Raw genomic sequence first — 18390 nt, forward strand, 5'->3', positions numbered from 1 at the left:
GACGTATACTTCAAATCTGCATCTGCTTCTGAAGATGGAGCCAGTTTGTTTCTCCGAATAAATGTTGGTGTGGATCGAGGAAAACTTGTACTTGTAGGCATTTCGCATGAAGTTATTACGACGACAGTTTCAGAAAGCCTCTTCGACTCTTGTCTCCGTCCGTGGACGTCAAAATGCAGTCCGTAGACAGACACAGCCTGTCCCAAAAAGACACGTACACAGCAGCAAGTTTGCCCACCGCCGTCAACCGTGCCACGGAGCCGACGGTGGCCGTCTTGAACACGTACCCTACATTCCCTAAATCACTTGAGTGCCAATGGTGACGTATTTATGGTTTAGTTTATTGAAATGTCTTTATTTCATTCCTTGAATACGTGTCCACATCTTTGGGACACTCGATGCGTAAACATGACAGAACTGTTCTTATATAAGCCTTTTGTTAATTCTGGACGTATTTTTGTTCAGCTTAAGGGGCGACGCCACTGGAATTGCGTTTAACTGATACGAGTTGAGTTCTCTGTCCCGTTATTTGCAACGGGCTGTTCCCCTGGTATTCCTAGAACATGCACTGAATTTGGTATTAAGTCAGCTCACTGAGCGTGCAGATGGCTGATTGAAGGGACTGGGGTAAGGTACTAGCTCCGGGGGTACTCTGCCCCGCGACCTTACTGGGGGGCAAACCGACCCAAGAGCGATGCTGACTCTCAGCCGAGGAAAAATACCTCCACGCCTCTTATATGCGCCATGATGTGGACACCTTTAAAGTATCTTCGTCATTTCTCTGAAATTATGTTTGTAAATATCAGCATCTTTGGTTTTCCGTTCCCGAAATCAGCCGGTTGTAGAAGACGGCTGGTCGCAAGTTCTTTGCCAGAGACTCTTTTAAGGACGGACGTTTCAGTCTTCGTCATTGGATGAGTGACACCATCGCAATCAACATTTCCCACCTTTCGGAGGGTTTTACTGTTCATTCTGTGATTGCTCGATTGGGCCATCAAGAGGACTAACTGAGCGGTAAAGTGTCCGATTTGTACTTCGGAGGTACTGGTTCGAATATCTGCGGTGTTACAACCCGAGCTAATCTCGCTTCCCTGACGGTGAATTCCTGGACGATTTCACGACGACCCCCCCCCCCCCCCCCCGCCTTCTTCCAAATTTTTACCCACTTCCTGTTTACGATCATCTGCCCATCTCATTTTGAAGCAACGTCGTCAGCGAACGTTCGAACGAGGTTCGCTGCACGTGTATGGCCCCCTGAGAACATTAGTTGAGCCGACTTATGAGTTATCTCGGAGTGTTTTGGGCCACGAGGTCAATGTACCTTGGCCTTGGAAGCAGTTGTTTGATCGCACTTCCTGTTCCGTGTGCGTTCAACAGCTGCGTCTCGGACTGATCGTTTACCAGTTGTTTCTGAAGATGGAGTGCGTGCGTGCAGATACGCAGTTGTGATTTCTCTTACCAGCGTTAAGAGTAGTAGGTGTTGCTGGTTTAAATCAGCAAAAATTTGGAAAGGAATGGGCTAGAGTCGAGTGCCAGTCACAACGCATATTTTGAAGTTGTGATTTAGCGAATGGAATTTTTGTTCGGTTGGTAGGAGTGGCTTCATTGTGTGAGTCTTTTAAGCTACTCTGCCAGTGTTACCAACATATGCATCTAGCATTTTAATTTGGCGTATTCTTCCTGAAACAAAAAGCCGTGGTTACGTAACTAAAGAAAGGTCTTCCAACACTCCACATTCGACAAATGCAGCTGACAAGCCGCAAACGATTAAATAAAATAACGAAACTGAAGCTCTGACTTCTCCGTTAACCTATTGTAACCTTCCTGTACTCGGAGGACTGATTACTTTCACAAAAAAGTCGCCTAGACGTATCCCCCCCCCCCCCAAAAAAAAGAGATGAAGGATAATTCACCGGAGTAATCAAATACCCAGCACTAAGACGCGCTGGAAATTATAATTTCAGAGGCGAGGTTTAGGACGAAGGGAACGCTCGTCGTCCAGAACTTTTTTCTGTCTTTAAACGTTAAGATTAAAATATACAATATTATAATTATGTCTCTGGTTTTGTATGAATGCGAAACTTGATATGTTACATTAAGTGAAGTACGCAGATTAAGCTTGTTTCAGACTGGGGGTACAGGAGATTATTTGGACCTAGGCGTGGGTGGCAGGATAATATTAAAATGTATCTTGTGGAAGGGAGGGTGTGGACGGGACTGAGCGACTCCGCTCCACGGATTGCGTTCCGGGTGACGGAGGACTCGACCACAGTGGAATGTTTTTTAAGTGTCAGTTGTTGCGAAGGACACGCGGTCGGATATGCTCGTACTCCTTCCTTCTTCGAGCAAGAAGGAAATCCATGAGGTGGTTTCCAGGTAGGAATTTCCCTGTTCCGCGTTCACTCACTGCGGTCATAAACATAATTATCTCGGTGTTATGTGGCGAAGCTAGGCCAGTTCAGAAGTCCGGTCGTTTCTGCAGACGTTAGGCCTGTTTTTGAGATTTCATGTCCTCTGCAACGGTGTTTCTGGTCGTGACGCCCTGAACACTAGAAGGTGCAGTGACGCTAGATGGCAGCAGATCGACTTGTTTTTGTGTCGATTTTCCCGTCATCGGTTATGAAGAGTCGAAATGTTCGCTTAGAACGAGCCACTCGCGAACACTGGGCCACTGTTTGAGAACAGCCAAGACGACGGAGATGTCCACGGTAATAGTCGTGTTTATTCCGAGGAATTCTTCGAACGTTCACTGAAAAATCCCCGTTGCTTTCACGTTTTGCTTTTGACGCAGAATTTACGTAATTCTTCGCCGAGACCTCCCGAAAGTTTCCATCTTGTTACAATGAATAGGCATAACATATGAGTTCTAATTGTCGTACAAATTTGCGCGGAGCCTTTTCCTGTACAGTACTTGGCTACATTTAAGCCGCTCATATTTTCATCGATAAATACAGCTGTGTGTCTGTCTGTCTGTCTGTATGGTCCTGACAACTGCGTAAATCGGCCGATGTTAGGTTTCAGTCAGACGAATCTATTCGTCGAAAGAAATGCGGAAGGGGGGGAGACAGTGACGTATACATCCTTGTGCGAGTATTTAGGGTCTGACGCCGTGACACGTGTGTTCCAGGTTGTGGCAGGGTTCAGATGGGAGCTGCCGAAGGGGCTTTCCCGCGCCACGGCGCGAGATTGATGGACGCCGACGCCAATATGAACTGCACCAAACGACGACCAGAAGAGGCGAGGAGTGACGTTGTGGCGGCAGCAGCAGCAGCAGCTGAGACGCCAAAGGAAGGCGAGGACACTGGGCGGACGCGTGACTACGTCGCGACGTGGCGCTGGCCGGACCTCGCAGTTCAGCTGTTTATTCACGTCGGCTGCCTGTACGGGTTCTACCTCATATTAACGTCTGTCAGGCTCCTCACGACGATATGGGGTAAGTCGCCCTTCGTGACGAGGTGCTTTGCCGTCCGTGCTGTTCACCAGAGTTCCTTCGGTGTGCGGGGGGGAGTGGGAGGGGTGGTTAATATGGCCGTTGAGTAGTCTGTATCTGCTGCTGATTAATAACCAATTTCATGAAGCAGAGTTCTTCTCGATGAGCTAATAGTTGCTCATCTGACCACAACCTCTCCCTTTTGTTTATTGCCGTGTTCACAAGAGCCCACCACAGAATCCTGCCTGCTTAACCCAGTCAATTCCCTTCTCCAGGTTTGTCTTTGATACATTTTAATATAACCGTTCCATCCTCCATGTGGTCTATTCGCTTTAGGTTTTCCGTGAAGAACCTTTTACGCATTTACAATCTTCTCCATGCGGGGTGCACGCCCCCATTTTGAGCCCCCTTGCTTTGATCACCCTCGTAATATTTGGTGAAGAGCACACTGCAAGTTATGAAGGTCCTCACTACGCAGTTTTCTTCAGGCTCTTGAGATGTTTTCCCTGTCAAGACCAACCATTCTCCTGAACGCCTGCAATGTTCGTTTGCCAGTGTAAGATACGACCATACAAAACAACGGGACTGCTGATTAGCGCTGTCGAAAATGTTTGCGAATTTCGACTTATCGCATCAGAAACGAACGACTGATGCAAGATTGCAAGTGACGTTCTCAGAAACCGAGAAACTGGAATGAACTGCCCATCCTCGTTTCACGTGCGGTTTGAGGAAATAGAAGACGCTTCGCGTGTGTTGAAGGCGTGGAAAAAAGTTCTTACTGCTTTGAGGAAAAGCAGTTCTGCGAAGTCTGCCACCTGACATAATTTCCAACGAAGAGCCTTCGTACGAGACCCTCGCGGAGAATTTTATTTGTCGGAATGCCTCGAATCGCGCTCTGACTCAATTCGTTTTGACGCAGCGAAGGTCGGCGCGTCTCGTCCACCTTCACTTTTCCGCGTCCCATCGGAGCTAAAGGTTCGTAGCTTTGTACTTCCATCGGCGCCAGCCGTACGAAGTAAATTTCGCCGTTTCCGGGTGTTCCACCCGGAGCCTTAACGAAAGACAATATGAAAGCGGGTCGTAGTTGTGAGCGCTTCTGGACGAAAGTTCAAACTCTGATTTTATAACGGAGATGTGAATTTTTACGTAATTGATGTCATTCGTTGCAGTAGGTAGCTTCCGAAACGTAACAAATGCACGTCGTGAATCATTGTCGTAGAGGATCGTGTGGGATGAAAAGGAACCCACAGTGAGAACGAAGGTGTTTTTAGAAGGAGGCAGTCACGGCCTATTTCAAAACTTTTTTTTTCTGGCCAGGAGCAGCACACGGCCCGCGAACTGCATGTGGCCCGCAGCCCCCACCCCTTCCCTCGTGCCAATAAAAATGTTTCTGACGTGATGTGGCTGTCTAGAACAGCGGTATTCAACCTTTTTTGTTCGCGTACCCCCAGATGTAATTTCTCTTCAACTTTGTACCCCCAAAGGCGTATAATTTAAGTTATACATAGTATATAATCTACATCTAAAATAAATTAAATAAATTACATTACTGATTATTCAGTGTTTATCTTAAAATAATATTTTTTTTTAAATTTCACGTACCCCCTAAGATGTCTTCGCGTACCCCAGGTTGAAAACCACTGGGCTAGAAGACGCCCCTGCCTTCCCCTTTCCACTAGATATAGAAGGTGTGGTCCCTTCACGCTGTCGTAGTCTCGTGTCCGAGCGCAAATATCAGGAGTCCAATTTCCCCGATTGCGAAAAAGACTGAGAGAGATGTTTGCCGATTTGGAAACTGTTGTTCTGGAAGAGAATAAGAAAAATGCTGTGCAGTCGATCCTTGCCAGTGCTAGGACGCCCGTCGTGGCGGTAATTCTCTGTTCACTGTCGCACTTAAAATGAATGCAAGGAAGAAGCGTAAGATTGTAACAGAACACCGTCTGATGACTTCTTCAACCGGGTTTTGTCGCCACGAAGACTCGTGGGTAGAAGCCGGCTTGTCGGCGAAACATCCTGTCTTCGGGGCTGAAGCGGCTTTTCCTTCTTCCCAGCCTGTATAAATCCCTCCACTGCTCAGCATTGCCACTTCAGCCCTGAGGACAATAGCGAATACTCGAAATCTCAGAACAGTGTTCGTAATTCTGCAAGTTTCGATGTTATTTGGGACGAAGCACAAAGATCTTATGAAACCGGATGAGTCTGAAAGAATGCTAACAGCTGTTAATTTGAAGAAAGCACTTTCGTGAGTGAGGCTGTACTGAGTCACAGTCGGTTATCAAAGTGAGTCTGAAAATTTGCGGAGAAATAGCTGCGTGGGTGCGACCGTTCGCCGAAGGTGAGAGTCATTAAGTGGCGATCGTTAATTGCTGATTCAGAATTGTTCCTAAAAAATAATTGTTTCTTTCTTCTTGTGTGAGATGATGTTGACGGCTCTCAAATTACCGGAGACCTAGTGGGCGCGTGTTCCGTGCACGGTCGCGCAGCTGGACGAGATTATCTCCGATGAAAAGCTTGTAGTGGATCACTGAAGCCCCCCCAAATCTTCCATCGAATGCATTTGATTTGCATGTGATGGTTGGGAAAAAATATTTGTTCCTTTGCCCTTCGTCTGGCGAACAGACTCCAGGAAGTATCAAGGTCAGGCAGGTTTTATGTAGCAAGGCGATCAATTTCAACCTGTTATGAGTGTGGTTGTTGCTGTTGGGAATTACGACTTGTACTTCCTGGCGTATGACTTTACAAACCATTCACCCACCGGCTGAGTATACAACTTCAGGTCATGTCTCAATTTGGTTTTGATATGCTGAATGCCGTGAAATAATTTGAAATGAAACGGAATTTACAAGGCAACCAACTTGCAAAAGGCGAATTCACACATTTTCCTGCGTATATGAAGAGCGCTTGAACTGAAGACCATTTTACGTCTGCGAGAGAGTTACTCAGATGACATCAAACTACTAAGTGCGGAGCGGGGACACGATACTCTTCTCGCAGTTAATCGAATTACAGTACTGAGATGAACACCGGAATTTCACGTCCTGCGAACTGTCTTCAGAGCCCCAGTAAACATCGAAATGAACGCTGTTTCGCTGACCAGCTTGTCACTTTTTTCGGGTTCAACAGCTTACAGTAGTCGGAACGAATCTCTGCGTTCCACGTCCGTCAAATGCATGGGGTCCGAGGCGTTTGCAAGGGTAAAGGAGAAACCACAAAGATTGTTTCCCAGTGGCTATGATTTGTACCTCGCTGTCTCAGTTCCTGTGTCGGCAATGCCTTTGGTTCCTTCTCCCTGCAATCTAGTGACGCACGCTAAACTCACGCTTTGGCCCAGGCTAATAAACACGATATCCTACGAACAGGTTCATCACATTTGGAACGGAACTGCGAGACGGTGTCGTGTGTACAAGAGAAAATGTGACGTTTTGACATCAAGACTAGGACATGTGCTTCGTGTATGTCAGGAACTATTTTGGAGCGACGCGGATCAAAAATTGAATCCGAAAACTTTAAGTCTGGGGTTCAGATACACGATTTTGGCCAAGTTCGTTGACACTAACAGACGTCCTACTCATGTGATTCGTAAGAAATCGATCGATCGATCTCTTAACTCGTATTTTGGTAGCGTCAACGCTTGTTCGGCCACCCGAAGCTGCAACTCTCAACGACCTGTCGTCCTTCACTGGCCCAGAAATGGCGGCCGGGTCACGTGTGTCCCAGTGACGTAACAACCTAAAGCCCAGGTATAAGTGGGTTGCGTAATCCACTGATGTTCTGTAGGTGCAGGGGATCACCGCCGATCCATGAGGCACTTGCGATGCGGGTAACTGCCGGTGAGGGCAGAGGAGACGACGAATTTGTTGACATGAAGTCGTCCTTTTGAAATTCATTTTTGGCAATTATTTCGAAAACGGAACATTTGCGACCCCCATGTTCATAGAAACATTTTTTCATCCTGGAACACGCACACGAAGTTTTTTTTCTAAACTTACTTCTGACTCACTTTGTATAGACTTTCAGTACTTTGTAAGTATATAATAATAAGTCCCCACATCCACTGGCTTTTACCGTTCCGCCATCGTGAACAAATATCTGTGGCAGTTGTGATTTTGCTGTCGTGAATTTCGTAGATTACAGTTCGCTCCGGGAATTCTGTCTAACGGCGTTTACAGTTTCAGGACACCGGAAGGATATTTCTGGAGCCGAGTGCATTCTGCTGCTTCAAGGTCATTCTCAGTGACAAGATCGCAAATACTTGAGGAATCTGTGAGCTAAATAGTTCAGTGAAGCAGTGGCTGTTGACGGCCGTTTCCTGTCCTTTTTAACGACGTCGTGTCAACTGAATGTTTGTTTTCGTTATGGAACTTGTCAAAGTGATGATTCTATGAACTGAGCTCTGGCCGCGGAGGATAAGTGGGCCAATCGGCGGCTTCGTGTTACTGCAGAGGAAGCAAGTCTCGTGGCACCGCCATCAAGACTCTAGACCATGCAAGAATGCGGTTTTGTGATTCCCGAGGAAGGGACCGATATCAGTGTGGTTGGCTCCGTTGCCGAGATTATGAAGCGTCACCAATGTTTGACGTCATAAATGTCGGACAGTTAACCCGAATTGTCTTCTGATTAATTGTTCTTCGTAAGCGGAAGAAGGTCTTGAACCTGAAGTGGATATACCTGCATAACAAAACCGGAAATAACTTGGATCTGACAGTGGCGAAACAACTAGTAACCTGCTTTTTATTTTGAGATGTCTTTTATAAACTTTTTATATGCTTTCTATTGTGGAAGGACGGAACTGTGTCAGTGCCTGGAGGCAAATACTTCGTTTCAATGTTAGGTGAGACGCACTGACCCGTTGTTACTGACTCACGGGCCGCCGCTGACAATTTTTTTTTGAAACTTAGCGCCAACTAATTAAAATCTAGGCAAACAGGTTTATATGTTGACCACTTTTCTGTAACAGATTTGTTAATTTGTCATTTTCATTATCCCTTCCCTTAAAATTACGCAGTGGAACCTAATTATATTTTATTACCATGCGGAGTGATAATACGTCGATGGACCGATTTTACGACGAACCCCTTGACTATAGGAGTTCATCGTGAGTTCCAGTTGTACCGTTAAAGTTAGTAAGGGGTCGTGTGACTCTCTCAGGGGCGCGATATAACTCGTGATCGATGTTGGTTCTTCGTCCTGTTGTTTGCGTCGGGCCACATCCGTCGATGTGATGGCAATTTCCAGCGTCGAAAACTTCATCAGCTCGCGTGGATCGAAGTTTAGTTTTCTGCGATGGATTTTATTTCGAAGTTACCAACTTACGTCTAATGAGATCTAATTTTGTGACGTTCAAGAAAATGTCGACGGGGTGGAAACTCCGAGCAGTACTTTTGACATTAATTTATTCTAATTATGCCATTTGGGTGAAAACTAAACATACTTTTTCTTTGCTAGCTTATTCCAGAAAAGTAAATTTTGAAATTGTGATATTCTCTGGGGATTCGACGTTCATTCACGAAGGAAAGCAACTGAATAACAGAGACAGAAAATGCAAAGACCAACAACTGACTGAGTATTTTTTGAAGAAACACAGCGAAGTTCTCAAATTTTGACTCGTGACATTACAGAATTTTGAAGAATCGTAGATTGTAACACACTACATTGTTTTACCCAGCATGCAGAGGGAATTTTTTTTTTACAGAGGCTGCATCCTACAGACAGACGTTCGGCACTCATAACGAAACAACATATCGAAGCAACAAGCTGATGCGATTTTGTGAATTTAAAATGTTGCTGCTGTCAATATAGATAACCATGTGACTGATTGATGTATTAGACGACTCCGTTTCATTTATATGGATTACAGAGCCGTAGTGAGTCTTCCCAGATACATGACCGTTTCATGTCACGCCATACCAGAGGGAAGAATTAAGTCTCTATCAGCCACGGGGCTAGATCGTCTTCCTTTGGAATGGAATTTGTCGGCCGACATGAATTCAGCCTAACTGTCGTCATGGAATTGGTGCAGCGTGTCTATCAGGAACATGATTGGATTCCTTGACGGACAAAGATCCGGTTGATGAGATTGAGTTATTGACAGTCTCTGGCCTTCGTCATACGAGGTTTTTGTTACCAAGTTTGTGTGACTTAATCATCACATAACAGTGACGCACAGCTCGTCTGTTTGGCCGATCGATATCGTACTATAGAAGCAATATCGATACAGTCAACATTCGATAAATATGAGTATTGGTGTTTTTTTTCCTCGGAACAGGGGATCACAAAAACGAGTTCTTTAGCGAGGCCAATATAACCTCAAATTATTTTCTTTTCTTAAGAACTAAACTGCCGGTCGTGCCGAATATTTACACAGCCGATGTATGGATTCGTAAGCAAAGTAATAATTTTGTCCTTGGGGCCCTGTTTAAGTACAGCACCGCACTGACGTACTTGGGAGTAGAGGTATGTCTCCACGCATTCATAACTTCGATACTGGACAGAGGGAGTGGTTAGCTGACCTCACCGGCCGCTTTACCCTCGCTTAAGTAACCATTGAATAGAGGGGTAGATGCCCCCAGAGCCGATCTGCATTAGATTAATCCAGTTAAGGAGACAAACAGCTTCATTCATTTAGTGCATTGCTTCCAAATCTCGTTTGTTGGCTTGGCTTGGAGGAAGTGCTTGCTTGTACGTAGTTCTCCAACCCGACACCAGGAGCCGCGTGTCTGAAACAGAAAGTCACACGCACGACGTGACGGTTTTGATGCAGAAAACAGGAAGACGGACGGACCTTCCAATTATGCGTTCATTTCATATGCTTTGTGAATTTAAGGCAGGAAAGCCATCGCAATCTTATGAAGATAATTTTATCTCTTGGGGTTATTTTATTAATATAATTTGAATGTTCCTCTGCTGAATAACAAAGATATAATTACGGAAGACACGCACATCGGCATGTTGTGCTGTTGAAACTTATTAAAGCCTGGTGGTAACTATATGTACCACTTAATTTAACAATCGGTAACGCTGTGTTTGATATTTGTCTGTCCGTATGATTCTCGTTGCAAGCTGGAATATTTTTTCTTCGACTCTCGACAACTTTATCTTCGCTGTCTGTCTGTGTCCCGTTTTAGGCGTCTTTTCGGGAGCGTTCACAATTTTCTCTCTGTCTATTCCATTTCCCCTACTTATATATCCAGTAACTGCAATAATCCCCATTTTCTCTTGTGCGTCTCTTCACGTTTCGTAAACCCATTAGCGGATACAGCGTCGATAAATAGCTTGAACCGACCGTAAGATGAAACCGTTCATCGCCCTGATGATGGAGGCAGCGTGGACCTCTGAAACGGTAAAATTCTACCAGGCGAAACGGCGCAACGAGACAGCAAGCCATCTTCAGACTCACCGTCGTGAAAACCTCCGATCCCACATGGTTACATGTTCGTAATCTCCCACGTATTTCTGACCTTTAGACAATTACGTAACTTATGAAGCAACGTAATTATTGGCGAAAGTGCGTTTTGTAATTTCCGCTGTTGTGATGTCACACGTGACTGATAGGAAGCGCTAGGCAAGGATGTAGGACGCGGTCTTGCTCAGTGACGGAACTTAACGTAAGTCTGCTCGAGTTCTTCGGCTGCAGAATTTCTTAGTTGGTTTGTAAGTTTGTAGGCCGTGCTGTTCATTTCTGCCAGGGAATAAAAATAGGGGTCGAAAGAACTTGAAGGGGTCTCTGTGGTTCAGGGTTAGTCGGTGGGCACGAACTTGGCTTTAAACGGGCGTTCCTCCCCTCGTGTGATGCTGTTGACTTTTTCCCCGCATCCAACGCGGGTTCGTCCGCGCCCTTGATCGAGCAGTAAAACATCAGCCCTCTCTTTTTCTCACATTTCAGCTTTCGTTGTGGTGTACGCATCGGGGATCGGGATCACGGCGGGGGCGCACAGGCTGTGGTCGCATCGCGCGTACAAGGCGAAGTGGCCGCTTCGGCTCCTACTCGTCACACTCTTCACGGTCTCAGGCCAGGTAGGTGCACACGTCTGTTTGCAGCGCCACGTGTATCAGCGTGTTGACAGAGGAAGTCACTCACTGTCCCAGTGCATTCCGTTGCTTTTTCAAGTTGCCAGGCCTGTCTCTGTTCGCAGCGCCACGTGTACCAGTGGGCCCTGGACCACCGGGTGCACCACAAATACAGTGAGACGGACGCAGACCCGCATGATGCTCGTCGGGGTTTCCTGTTCTCCCACGTCGGCTGGCTGGTGCTTACGCCACACCCTGAGGTCGAGGAGAAGAGGAAGTTCGTGGACATGAGCGATCTGGAGGCCGACCCCATCGTCATGTGGCAGAAGAGGTAAGTAACCTGGCCCGCCATCTATCCACCTTTGCTTCAAACATACAGTAATGAGCCCTGCATACGAGGCATAAATGAATTTAAGAAGAGAACTTGGTAAAAGTCTGTCTGCAGATTTCTAAAATGTTTTGATTTGGTGGAATAATTATTTTTGTCAGTTGTTGTAGGTCTGTAGAGTTGATGATGTTGGGCAGACTGAAAAAAACATCCGGTCAATACATGAGCCAAGTCTGAGTGAGGTTAGGTTTCTGTTGAAAAGTATAACCAGTGTACGTCACGAGGTTTTAATCGAATTATGGTAGAATCGATTATGAGATAACAGACTTCCTAATTCTGTTTGGAAGAAGAGTGGAAGGATTCTGTTGTTATGCCTACCTGTAAGAACATTTTAGTCGTTACTATTTATTAATATCTCTGTTATCAACGATACACACAAAATGTTATCCAACATGTTTCATCCATGCTTCAGTACATATGTAGACAAAATTGTTGTCGACGTGGATTTCAGTGCAATCGATCGACTGATTACTGCATCTCTCAAATGTGGGCAAACAATGGGACAGTGAGTGTATCAGCTATTTGTAGGCTACAAGAAAGTCATGTACGAGTGAAATTAAGCTGATTGAAATGCGTTTAACAAAACAATGTTGAATATGGCCTGTCACATTAAGGAGAGAACTTAACTAGGTTGACCTGGACGTTGTCGACGCCCCCCCCCCCCTCCAAAATACGTCGTCACCAGAATGACGAAATACCCTTTGCGCCTCCCCACGGGAAGCATTACAGAATGGTCACTCCGACAATCTGGGCCGGAGGAAAACGCATTTCTGAAGCGATCAGTGGCTTGTTGTGAGACGTGGGTACACTACTTCGCTCCAGAGTCAAATAGGCTCAGTAACTTAGCTGCAATATGTTTAACATGTTTCGGCTTTGTTAAGCCATCTTCAGGGGTATCATTTTATCCTTACCTTCAAATAACTGTTGATTACATAACATCACAAAGAAATGTTATATTACATTAAAAATATTGAACGTTATTAGTATGAAAACATTAATTTGACTTGTTGAGAATAATAGTATCCACTAATGAATTAATATTAATAGGAATAACACTTGTTGGATTAATTGTTTAAACCTGCTCCCCGTGAAACAAGTGATGTCTATTTCTCACGATGTTTGGTTGGTTTGTGTGCCAGCTGTCACTTCTATGAACCGCCTTATTTATGATGAGTATTGTATGTGATCTGTTTATGTAACAAGTCGAATATATTGATTGATGAACTAAAAGCCAGACATATATAATCCATTACTTTCATCAGAGCGCAGGTAAACTACAGTATAAACAAAATGTACTCCCTACCAAACCTGGACAATTACTTAAATGGTTCCAACAGGCCTCAGCGAATTCGCGGTTCACTCCAAGCATGTGACAGTAGTACTCTACTCATTTTCCTCGCACATCGACAGATGGCTCGCTTTACAGGAAACGTTTAGGTTGTTCATGTTTAAAGACGTGACGACGACCTTCAAGTTCTTCCTGGTCTGATTCTGAGTTTAATTGATGGTAATGTCTTTTATTTCATGTGTTCCAGGCTGTATGTGCCACTGTTTGCCATCTTTGTAATAGCCATCCCCGTGCTGGTGCCGTGGTACTTCTGGGACGAAGGTCTGTGGCAGTCGTTCTGGGTTCTGTTCAACTGCCGCTTCTGTGTCACCCTCAACATCGCCTTCTTCGTGAATAGCATCGCCCACATGTGGGGAAATCGACCCTACGACAAGTAATGTATCATGAGATGCAACGCATAAATAGGGGTGTCACGAGCATTGTGTTCCTGAGTTTTACTCAAATTCATTGCTGATTTCATACATTTGTGTCCTTTAAATCATGAACTTGGCCACTTGCTGAAAGTGCATGTGGCCTTTGATTGCTGAGACACAGGAGTTGTGGGTTCAGATCTCACTCCATGTATAGATTCATGTCAGACATGCCAGTCTCCTGTCCATGGAATTCTACAAAATGTCTAATAACCTCATATTTTCAGAATGAATTCTGAATCAGTACAGATCAGAAGATTTTGAATGGTAAAGGTGTGAAAAATATAACAGGCGTGTGTCAGTAATATATAAATGTACTTAATCTGTTGACAGATTTCAGATCAAAATCCTTTTGGAACTACCAACAGTATGTGGTAAAGTTCATTCTTATGCAATATTTTACTCTTTCCCTTTTGGGTACCAGTCTCGGGTAACATGAGAGAAAGTAAGGAGCATTACCTTTCCCTTTTGCCAACTTTTACACCGATCTCTAAAACTTTGGAAATGTGGCTTGGGCAGAAACATCAGCCCCGTGGAGAATTTCGCAGTCTCGATGGCAGCTTTGGGCGAGGGCTGGCACAACTACCACCACGTGTTCCCTTACGACTACAAGACGGCTGAGCTGGGCCATTATTCGCTGAACCTCACCACCGCCTTCATCGACTTCTTCGCGTGGTTGGGCTGGGCCTACGACTGCAAGACGGTCTCGGAGGAGATGATCCGGCGCCGCGTCCACCGTTCTGGCGATGGCAGCCACCGCCTTTGGGGCTGGGGTGACAAGGATATCCCAGAGGAGGATTTGCGTGACCTGGAGTCTGTCATTCCATCCAAGGATCAGTAGCAGGAGGGCTCGGATCGATCACGGTGGTAATGCGGTTTTCTGCGACTGTTTGTTGTCTTGTGGAATCTTTAATTTTTGTAAACATGTACCAAATTTTATAAACAGTTACATCTTTGTTACAATGAGAGATTTATTTATAACAGTCATTTAGTGTTGTCATGGGAGTACTTCTTCTGGGTACCTAGCACCATGGCATAGTGATGAACATTCCGTGTACATATTTTTGGAGGTTCCAGATTCACTTCTTGGTCCAGATTATAAGGTTTGTTAAGTTTTATTTGGCCTCTCAAAGCTAATGCTGCTGTTGTACGTTCAACTAGTCCTCAACCTCCGTCCAGTTAATTGTTCGCAGTCACACGGCCATTCAGTGCCACAAGTGTTGTTAAATTCTTACTATTCCGTGTTGTTATTTGTATATCCGCGCATTCTGATCTAGAAGATGAATTAAATTAAAAGAAGTGAGCAAAGAAGCAATAAAAACCAAAAGGAAGATTTAATGTCTGAGTGCAGTTTTTTTAACATTATTTTGGACGTAAGATTTGAGGTTTTAACGGCGGTGAGTATGAAGATCTCCTGTGATCTGTTCCGCTGTCTAATGAAATGGGATGGTCGTGTCTGATATGTCTGACAAACCCAGCACTTTTTTTCTTCTTCAAAGACATGAAACCAGGATCAAAAATTTCATATATAAAATTCCCGATAATATACAGTATACAAAAATCACTAACATGACGGTCTCACGTTTTTACAGCGGATCCCTCATGAGCTTTAACCGTCTTGGCACACATCGACATCTGTATGGAACGGAAACCTCACTACTTAGTCATTTTACTAATCGAGCTACCGTGCCTCATATAAAATAAGCCATCGAGAGTGGTACCCAGGTTTTGTACATTCACCATCAGACAGTTTAGCTCAGTTACGGAAAATGACACCGACGAGCGGATTTCAATCGATGTAATTTTATCCATTAATGGATGTGCAGGTTTTGCCAGTGTTATTTAAAATGTGTTCATTCCCTACTCCTACTATGATGTCTTCTTGCAATGTTTGTGTACGTGCATCAGAGATCGATCACGACGTAGTAGTTTAATGCCGTCTACTGAAAGCAAGGATTTCAGCTTGTGTTAAAGACGTTAGACTGCTAATGAGACAAGGTGAATTAGAAGACTGTTGAGGTTTGCTTTGGTAGCCCATCTTGAGGTCTGGGCATGGCTTCTGCGGAAACTCTTCTTTCGGTCTTTAATCCTCTTTATAACTGGCTGATTGGAAGGATTCTTAACGTGTTCTGTGTTTTAAGTCCTTGTGCATGCTACATCACATGACACCATGGCTACTGGGTCGTGAAAGGTCTTGTCATTTTTAGTGCATGTACATTATGTCTCTCCATTTATTTTATATACCAAACAAATGTTTGCAAAGGAACTGAAAATCTGTGAATCGGTGATTCTCTATGACAATTATTGTCATAATGCAGGATTTTCAAGGAAGTGGCGGACTGTATTGCCACCCCTGTTCGTGACTTACTTGTCCACTAGTGAACCCATTAAATTTTGGAATTTTGATCGAATCGTTTGTCGTCTTTGCCTTGTATTTTCTAAGATCTTTAGTGCTCATGGTTTGCGATTTTTCAAAATCAAGGCAACAGACAGTACATAAAAGACCATCTCTGTGCGTGAAGTGCGGACAAACGAAACTGACGTGCGATATCCACGTTCTTTAGCAGATTTGTTTGTCTGCTTCATTGCCACTCCACGTGCATGGCCTATCTGTCCTGATGTAGATGCGATAACATCCTATCATTGCCGTGGATCATAGTCGTTAGAATCAGGAAAGGTTTGTCACATTATCATTAATATCACAAGTTTCTTATTTACTCGTCTGTGAAGTCTCCTGCTTCTTAAGTGAGAAATTAAGTATTTTGTCTTCTTCTATGGCTCCAGTCCGTATTCGGTCCATGACCTCCTCAATTCTCCTCTTCCATTCGGTCCTCTGTTAGGTCCGTCTGTCCGAGGCTTTGATCGAGTTTTCGAAACATCTTCCTTTTTACGGTGTGAGGTTGTTAGCCTTGCGACCAACCCCCAACCTGGAGGACCAGGGTACCTGTCTTATTCTGACCTCTCCCCCTCGACCAATCTGGCTAGGGAGGCCCTTTGGGTCGCTGAGGTACTCGACCCCCACCACCACGACAAGGTGCAGGTACCATTAAGTGGGGTAAGTCTTTTGTCTCTCACTGAAATGTAATTGGCCCATGATAGATAAAGGTTATGGCACAATACAATTTTATCAGACGTTAAAGTGTAGGGGAAGGTGGTGCAAAATGGTAACTACCTTTTACTGTTTAAATATACAGAGGCGTCTTGCAGTGAAGAAAGATGAACAGCTTAACTTCAAAAATGGCAATCTCAAGTGAAAAGTATAAATTGCCTCGTATTTCCCCATGTATGGGGCAAGACAATGAAGAAATTGGGCAAAATGAAGTTCTTTTTCAGTTACCAAAAATAGTCAGTTTATGGTTTAGATTATCTTAGCACATTTAACTTTCATTTCTCGAGTAGTGTGAGAATGCGTGTTGCCCATACATCCTTCAGTCACTCTTCAACATTCTTCACATTGTCTTCACATCAACTGCTGAGTTTTCCTGATATAGCTTGCAATCTACAATCTAAAATGCATATAAAATATTATAATTTTAATGTTAACATTTATTTTGCCATAATTAGACAATTCAAATATTTGAAAATATATTATTTATTTTGGATGTTATTGAATTTAGTGATATAATTCGCAACTAACGTCTAAAAATTAACTAACAAAATGTCTAGTGGCAAGACCGAACCTATTGGGTTATGATGTATGTCGTCATGCCCCCACCATTCTGTAAACAAATTAGTGCCCCCTCGCCAAATTGTACGTTGTTTACAATAGTTTGTCAGATGTTTATGAGTTCCCAACAATACTGAGTACACTTGTTGAAAATGAGGTTGATGTTTGTTCAGCTGGGGTAAAATTAAAAGAAATCGAAGTGTTACTCATGTGAGCTTGTTTTTACCAGCACCAGTTGCTTCTTAGACAAAGAAAGGGAGTGGGTGATTAGTTCCAGGCGTCAACAATTCAATGAAGCACTTATATTGGCTCTTCTTAACTGAGTTCTCCATCTTACGTCTTTTTCACCCTACTGAGTAGGGGCAAAAGAAGTTAAGAATAGTTTGCAGTTACTGCATTCATGACGAAATTTCTGCATTAATTAACTGTGCAATTCCATCTGCCACATACCATTCGGAGACAAACAATATTTACCAAAATTAATTGAATTGTTTCAACTACAGAGCCTTCAATTCATGACTTTGAAAGTGAGTTGGGCCGGCATCATGTCGATACGATCTTGAATCGTGCGCTCTCTTTCGGTGAGTCACCCAAAATAACCGGTCATTAATCAGTAGTATCTTTCTCGTAGTGGATCGTGTTGATAAGATTGCGTGTAGCCTTACGTAACTCGTGTTCTAGCTCAAAGCATTTGCTGAATATTCATCCTACAGAAGATGCCGCCGTAGATTTCGCAGACATTTCCCTGGTGTAAGTGTTCGTAGCAAGTCGATGATAGGTTAGTAAAAATGTGTCGTAGTACAGGATCAGTGTTTGGTAAAAAGAATAACGGGAAACTGTGTGTATTGACAGAAGATAAGTTTGATGGAAATTACCCTTTCTTAAAAACAGGCCAAAGGAAATCTTTGACACGTTCGCACAATCTGGCGTGTCATTGGGACGCATGGAATTTTGATGAGATGTGAAGCTCGCCTGCAAGCACGGGGAAGTTTCTTTGAACATCTTTTGTGGTTAAGGTAAGGGCAATAAATGTAATAACATGTATTAGTGACGAGAAAATCCATGGTTTGTTGTTACTAGCATAAAGAACGGCTCGCAGTTGTTGGGCTACTGAACTGGGTTTATCGAAAGAACTTTAGA

The 18390-nt window shown here is 44.1% G+C and overlaps 1 protein-coding gene across 3 annotated transcripts in view; it reads left to right on the top strand.

Annotated features, from left to right (window-relative positions):
- LOC110838383 (acyl-CoA Delta-9 desaturase) overlaps positions 1-14925 on the top strand; it is a 33223-nt gene extending 18298 nt beyond the window's left edge. For all 3 annotated transcript variants that reach the window (XM_022081522.2, XM_022081524.2, XM_087344049.1), the window contains 5 exons: positions 3128-3433; positions 11313-11443; positions 11563-11768; positions 13361-13546; positions 14103-14925. In XM_022081522.2, the coding sequence (XP_021937214.1) occupies positions 3145-3433; positions 11313-11443; positions 11563-11768; positions 13361-13546; positions 14103-14424 (1134 nt within the window). In that variant the 5' untranslated portion in view covers positions 3128-3144 and the 3' untranslated portion in view covers positions 14425-14925. The remainder of the gene's footprint in view (positions 1-3127; positions 3434-11312; positions 11444-11562; positions 11769-13360; positions 13547-14102) is intronic.
- The last annotated feature ends 3465 nt before the right edge of the window (positions 14926-18390 follow it).

Source organism: Zootermopsis nevadensis, unplaced genomic scaffold, assembly GCF_977971745.1.
Source record: "Zootermopsis nevadensis isolate Lab colony 2312 unplaced genomic scaffold, Znev_1.0 Znev_ptg000007l, whole genome shotgun sequence".
Taxonomy (NCBI): domain Eukaryota; kingdom Metazoa; phylum Arthropoda; class Insecta; order Blattodea; family Termopsidae; genus Zootermopsis; species Zootermopsis nevadensis.